This window comes from Apis mellifera, linkage group LG9 (genome assembly GCF_003254395.2).
Source record: "Apis mellifera strain DH4 linkage group LG9, Amel_HAv3.1, whole genome shotgun sequence".
Classification (NCBI taxonomy): Eukaryota; Metazoa; Arthropoda; class Insecta; order Hymenoptera; family Apidae; genus Apis; species Apis mellifera.
Genome location: NC_037646.1, coordinates 9458111 through 9465758, shown reverse-complemented (window position 1 = coordinate 9465758; position 7648 = coordinate 9458111). Strand labels below are relative to the sequence as shown.

Sequence of the window (7648 nt, the reverse complement as noted above, 5' to 3'; positions counted from 1 at the left end):
TTACAAAAAAATCACTTATATTTTGGATCCGAATGCGAATCGACTAATTTATTTTATTATAAATTTTTTTTTTCTCTTTCAACGACTCACTATCGTCGACTCCCTTTAAGATAGTATTTTAGAAATCTTAATTAAATCCACATTCATGGTATATGGTTATTTTTAAGCACCTGTTTAACCAATAACCATGTTTGTGTATCAGTGATTCGTGAACTATATGACTCGATTTACATTGGCAATTTAGTCACTTGATATTATACAGTTTGTTGTATCAATTCGATTATACCGCAATTAAATTGGTAAAATATGATATTAAATGAAACATGAAACATAACATTCAAACATAACATTTCAAATTTTTAATGAATTATAAAATAACAAATTATAAAATAAAATAATAAAGAAATTTATTCAATTATTTTAAGAGTATCTTTTATATTATATTATAAAATAATATATAATATAATATGTTTAGATTAAAATCTATCAAAAAAAAATCGCATTTGATTGAACAAATGTAAATCGAGCTTTTTTGCACACGATCATTTTCACTTCATTTTCTTTTGTATTTTTTTTTTCTTTTTATTTTTGTCAATAGTATACATGATAATTCGAATGAAATGAAAATTGTCTCGCTGAGAGATTTATATGTTACCAAAAGCGTAAAAAAGATGATAATTATTCATATATCATTTTACATAAATGTTCATCGTTGGAACGGCACATTTCAAAGCGTCGTTCAGTTTGATTTTATTTGATGAAATGATATCATTCTGAATTACGGTATTATAACAATGAGACGAAGTTGAACGACACTGTTCATCGACGATCGAAGCTTTTGATTGGCAAAAGAGAATTCGTTATATCAATATATGTAAATCCAGACATTTTAATTCCATTTTTACGATCGAATAGAAAGAATTTCACAACTTTTTAATCTTATTTTCTTACATTATGTATATATCATAATTTTAAAAAATTCATGTTCCTATTTCAGACATGATAAGCATTCAATAATTTTTATTATCTTCTTTAAAATTTTACAAATAGTTACTGATAATTCTAATTTAATGATAATCCCTTTAGGGTACAATGCCTGGAGCTCGTTTAATATTGACTGATTATATTTAAACAGAGTTTTAAAGATCATAATAGCAAAAAATGGACGGTCCATTGTGTCTTATGCGAAGGAGGCACCTAATATCTTAAATAAAAAAAGAAGAAAAGAAAATTGAAGTGATTTTAATGTTCCATTGGTCTGTGATATTTAAATATTTTTTTATCAACATAGTAAATTGAAAGATTCTTTGACCAATCAAAGGCAAAAACGAGTCGACTCGTCGATGAACTTTTCTTTTGTTTTCACAATGAAGATCTGAGCGACAATGATCTCGCACACACCGCGTAACGTTTATAGTCAATCGTAAGAGGAAGAAAATGAAAAAAATGAAATGATGAAACGAATATAACGGACGATCTTTAAACTGTACGCGACACGAATACATGTCTTCTTAGAAAGTAGCAAACATGTTTTTGGCTTTCACTTATCGTATAAATTCACTTTTTTGTCTTTTTTCTCATTAAATATATACAAGGAACATCTAACATCGTAGTGGATAGCGTATGATACACGAGTCTTCATGCTCGATATTTTTTTATTTTGAGCGTCTCTTCCCTTTCGTAACACGTAGAATTCGTTATTTACCGACTAGCTAGCTGATCATACTCGTTTGATGCCATCGTGTGAAACGAAATTCTTTCTTTTCTCGGCTCGAAAAATCGTAGAAAGAAAATCGTCGATCCTCGTAAATTAACATTACCGAGAATTTCGATTTTATTGATCATATTCACGATTCATCTACCCATCTCTCGATCACGATGAGGTTTCTGGTATCCGTCGATGAACGCGCGATTTAATATCTACTTATTTATTTATTTATTTATTTATTTTTTTCATCTCTATCAGAAAATCTAGAGGGAAATCTACTCGTATAAAATTCAATTTTCGAATTTCCTCTATTCACACTTCCGATTCCTCTACAAATCTTCTTTCTCTTCGTTCGTCAGAGAGATATCCCTCTCTCGATCTTCTTGATAATAATAATTTCATCGTTCAAATTACACTTCTCGAAAGAATTTGCTGGAAGAAAGTAATATTTCATTTTCCTCTTCAAGATAGTCAAGACCTTCGTCTTCCAACTTAATTATTCTTCTTCGACGAATACCGGATACTCCTATATACCCTTTATAATCTTCAATTGTTCCTTCAGCTTTAAGCGAAAGCTCGGTTCACCCCCCTCCGTTGGTTTTTGCGGCGCGTCGTCGTCAACTGGACGATGGAAATGGAAAACGGTAGAAGCTTTCAGGCCAGGTGCCAGTCGAGCGTTGCTCGCTCTTAATTTGGATGGAATCTTCCTGAAAGGAGCTCTCCCATGAGCATATTCTTTTTTTTCTTCTCCCTTTTTTTTTTTTCTTTATTTTCGTCGGGCAGAGACTCGACTGGCACAGACGAGACGGTTTTTCGCCTGTGTTGTTTAAAGTAACGTCGATGCCGTAAGAACGTCCGGCACGACTGGCTTCGGAGGGGGGTCCAAACATCACACTCTCATCTCGCTCATCGTAGCCTGGGACACGCGACTCGATACGGTGGCATTTTGCAACAGGGGCTGATTCTCGGGTGGACTCTTTGCTCGTGGGGGCGGTGGGGCTCTTGGTACTGTCAGATGTATGGACCCGTTTGGTGGACCCTGGAAATTTTTAAATATCGTTAGAAAAGGGTGAAAGGAAATTCGAAAGAGAAGGATGCTATAAATAAATAATTTGAATTATCGTGTTTGATGCTTCGATTCGAAATGATCGATTCGAAATTAAAAAGAAATTAAGAGTGCATAGAACAGAAAATATTCTTATGGAAATAATTATAAAGTGATCTTTGGATGAACAATGAAAACTTCGAAACGACATTAGAGATAATATATCATGATATATACGAAGTAAATAAATTTTTTCGAATTGATCTTTGAAAATTCAGGATCTGATGTTATAAATAAATAATTTGAATTATATTATGTTTGATGCTTCGATTCGAAATGATCGAAATGAAAGAAATTAAGAGTGCATAGAAACTTCGAAACGATATTAGAAATAATATGTCATGATACGAAGTAAATAAATTTTTTCGAATTGATCTTTGAAAATTCAATTGCCAGAAGAAATAAATTTTGTCCAGTTAATTTGCATCATCGTCCATTTCCAACGAGTTTTAGTGAATCCTGTGCGAGGAAAAATTTTTGATAAAAAAACGAATAGTAAAGAAAAAGAATGAAAGTTTTCGTTTTAAGAAAGTTGATCGTTTTGATCGTGATCTCGATCGAATCTACGGAAATTCGTTAACGAGATAAAAGGATGATATCCCTCGGTCGTTGAAATAATCACCGCATCGTGAAACGTCAAGAAGAAGCTTTCCCTGGTGTAAATTTCACCTGGCTAGACTTTACCAGTTTTAAAAGCCTCTTAATAGGATTATGAGCGGAACTTTCAAAGGCCGTGGCTCGTTAAAATGGTGGAAGTTTTTTAAATCAACAGGACAAGTACAGAGAAAGATCTTTGATTTTAACATCGCGAATAAATTTATACTTGATAATAAGGATCGCCAAGTAGCTCCAATAGCTTTCTCATTTTGTTTTAACGTAAAAAAAATTTCGATATTGAAACCTTCGCTTGACAAATTAATCGTAGTGCAAATCTTCTCGAACTCGATAATTCGAAGTGAAAATAAATAAAATAGCTTGAATGAAGAAAACGAGATAAAAACGATGAATCTTTACGTTGCTCTAATCTATCAATGACAGCCTGTTCATAAACGTTAGGAGTAAAACGATTCTCACTTGGGTTTGTGCATTCATGTCCTGTATGACGGAAGCTCGGGGAAGAGTGGCATGCTGTTGCTGATGTTGCTTTTGATAATGGTGTTGATGAGGCAACGTGTGAGTTCCCTGGCCCTGTTGGAGAAGCGTGTTGGGATCGTTTGGAGAGCCTTTCATAACGTTCCTGGAACGACGATCGATCGTTACGAGCTTCGTAGCAGTAGTTAGGGATTATGTAATTATTGGTCAACTAAATGCGTCGCTACATTAACGTCAAACAAGAATCATGCAATAGAGTGTATCGAGGGAAAAGGTGGTCATCGATGATGCGCAACACCAAAGGGATGAAAAGTTTATTTACACCGTGAAACGATAAACTGTTGCTATATCGAGAAATTATGCACATCGATTTTTTTATGAAGATCAAATCTTCGAAAAGGATAAAAGAATTTCAGAACTCGTAACCACCTTTTCAATTGATCCCTTCCAATACGTGTATTCGATTATCGTATAATACTTACTTCTTTAAAAATTCAATCGATACGGTGACACGATTTTAACGAATTTAATTTCGCGAATGTATTATTATCGCGGCGATTGAAAGAAAGATCGATATCGATGGGTTTTAAAAAAAAAAAAAAAAAGAAAGAAAACTCTACCTTCTCAGCATCTCATTTTCAACATCGACGATAACTTGGCCGCCCCCAGGGAAATGAGAGTGTGGCGGAGGTGGCTGTTTGAGCTCGGAGAAACCTCGTGGTCCGCACTGTTGATTCAATATTTGTTGCTGTTGAAGGCTTTTTACCTCGAGCCTCGTTTTGTCCCTTTGATAGTAAACCCCCGCAAATATCAGCACGTTCAGAATCAGCAAACTGCATCCGATCGCGATCGTCACGCTCAAAGCTGTCGAGTACGCGGCATACCTACGAAAAAAAAAGAAAGAAAACATTAATTTATCATTCGCATCTTCGTCGATATCTCTCTCAACTCTTTCGAGTAAAACGAATACAAAACAGACTCTATTGAGAAAATACTTGGATCGAGATTTATTAAACGATATTCTAAATGATACATCGTATCATTGTATTGTGTATTTTCATCATTATTCGAATTTCATGCTGAAGATGAGGAGGATAATGGAAAGATTCTTTATTAACGTTTTCATTACGTGGAGTTTAAGGTTTTTATTACGTACCCGGCTGCATCCAAATTGGCCAGGGTGTCTATACCGGTGTTATTAACGTTCTGCAAATTCGTGGTCTGAATGTAACTGACACACGTGGCGGCATTGTAATCCGTGGTTGTCGGAGGCTCGGTGGTTACGTTCTTCCTTTTGAATTCCTCGCTGATTCTGCTCAGGGGATCCGGCCTCACCGAACCGTCGTAGAGGCTGGGATCCGAGTGTCCTCGGAACAAGTTGTGCCTCGAATCAACGTCCTCCATTCCGGCTCGATGAAGTTCTGGGACGAGGCGAAGCCAGACGGATAGTTGATGAGCTCTGTAATGATTCTTCATCTTTGGCCTCATGCCTGCAAGCAATGAAACGTCGTTAAACGGACGGATGATACAGCGTTGGAAAGAAAGAAAGAAAGAAAGAAAGAAAGAAAGAAAGAAAGAAAGAAAGAAAGAAAGGAAAAGAGTATAAGATCTTTTGGGAAGGATGGAAGAGTTTTTACGAGGATAACGAAGCGAAAATCTTTAAATCTCTCTCTCCAATCGCTTTTCGTTATTTCGTCTTTTTTGTCTCGACGGATTTTATTATTAACATTTCTGGTTTTGGAGTTTGGTTGATATTTTTTTATCCATCGATTCAATGGATGGATAAAAATATACGAACGACGAGTTATGAAATGGCGAGTTAGTTAGGCTGATAATCTTTTAAACAGTTTTGAAAGACGTAGCGTGTATACAATATCGTTAACCGGGGCGCAAGACCGGGGAGGAGCATTCATAAAGCGTGCTTTATTAAAAAAGTTTTAGAAATCGCCTCATCGGAATCTTCATTGTACATTATTAAAGTTCTCAAATCCTCTTGACGGGTAATGAAGAATTTACGACCTCGTCATACAACGTGCCTTTCCACGCTTGGTCACAACCGAATTTATAACGACTCCGTGAAAAGAAGGTTTTTTAAGAAAAAGAAAAAAAAAAAATTCCTTGAATGAGCTGACCGAATCGCGTGCAGAAATTTCATTCGAATAAACTCGAATTGCGTTGCAGTTGTGTTTGTCAGATTTAAAGAGATCTTCTTTTCTCGTCGATATAAATAAAGAACGCCTCTCCGTTTAAAATCTGCTCTTGACTCAGGAAGCGAAGTATTTCCTTTGTATAACTTAGCATATCGTAGTGATGGATATTATATATAAAGAGAGGGAGAGATAATCGGATTAATGAGAAAAATTCAAAGATTTAAAAAACGGATGGAATGGACTTTTCATATAATTATTCCGGATTCCACGTAGATTCATAATATATATATCTGATATCCTGTAATTTTGTTAGATTTCATACGTGTACGCATCTGCTTTTGATGTCGGATGCGGATACGAGCGGTTCAACGGTTGTCGTCGCAGTTTTGTTGACGATTTTCCGTCCGTGGTGTTGAAAGATCGGGGTTGTTATTCTACCCTCGAATAACGGGACGGACCGAGGTACGGACGCGTAGGTGTCACGGTTAAAAGCGGGGACGGGCGAAATTGGATGGAAATTTGGAAATTGGTAGAAAAGTTATGGAGTCGAGTTTGGTGGAATTGGAATAGAGAATTGGAGAAAGCGTTTAATTAGATTTCGATTTTTGCGCGGAAAGGGAAAGGTTCGGGGCAAAAGGAAAAAAAGGACGAGTGATTGATGAATTTTTGTCATCAGCGAGGAGGGAACCGATTTCCAATATTTTTGTGCGTCAAACAATGAAATTAATAAAAGTAAGGTCGGTTTATTTATCGATGTTCGGACAACTGATGTGATACGATTTTGATTTATTTAGAGGAAGGGAGAAAGAGATGGATTATTTTCTTCTTTATGATATGCATATTTTATATACCGAGGAATTCATTTCTCTCTGTATTTTCGCTCGAAATTTCTCGTATTATTAACGAAATTTTGTTATTTTTAATACAGGAAATAATAAGTGGAGAAAATACGGAAAAATTATTTTAATTATTAAAATTATTTAATTATTTTTCTTTCATAAATCTCAATTTCTTTTTTATTATTATTATTATTATTATTTTTTTTTATTTCCATCTGCAATATTATATTTTCCCCCGATTTTTCTTTTGATCGTCGAAATCAATTTAAGTATCTGTCACAGACGCGTATACGTATTTACGTATAATTTCACGTATTTTTTAATCGGGCGTGGTTCCGTCGAAAACTCAAATCCGTGGAAAATTCACAATTTACGACCAGAATTGGCGAATATCGAAGAATTTACTGTTATTAATCTCTCCAATTTAGCGAACGTAGTCGCTTGCCAAATAGTACGAGTTTACTTAGCACCCAGAATCCGGAAACAGACGTGAAAAATGATATTGGATGTGATTATTGCATACTCCAGAGTTATGTTTGATATTTTCTATATAACGCGTCCCGTCTCCCTTTGATACGGGAATTTCGATTTATGATACGAAAAAGTAAAGGATTTTCTTTTCTAAAGCTTAATGCCGTGATCATATTCCACGCCACGTTCTTCTAGAAAATCGTTATGGAAAAAAAAAAAGAAAGGAAAGGAAAAAAAAAAGGAGAGATAAAAATAATAATGAAATCCACGCTCAGTGTACGCT

General features: G+C 35.1%; 1 protein-coding gene across 4 annotated transcripts in view; it reads right to left on the bottom strand.

Annotated features, from left to right (window-relative positions):
* Window positions 1-539: 539 nt before the first annotated feature.
* NLG-4 (neuroligin 4) overlaps window positions 540-7648 on the bottom strand; it is a 284789-nt gene continuing 277680 nt past the window's right edge. For 3 of the 4 annotated variants that reach the window (XM_006561556.3, XM_006561555.3, XM_016913840.2), the window contains 4 exons: window positions 5062-5395; window positions 4526-4789; window positions 3888-4050; window positions 540-2747 (listed from right to left, as the gene is read on the bottom strand). In XM_006561556.3, coding sequence (XP_006561619.1) covers window positions 2598-2747; window positions 3888-4050; window positions 4526-4789; window positions 5062-5395 — 911 coding nt within the window. In that variant the 3' untranslated portion in view covers window positions 540-2597. 4 annotated transcript variants of the gene reach the window in all.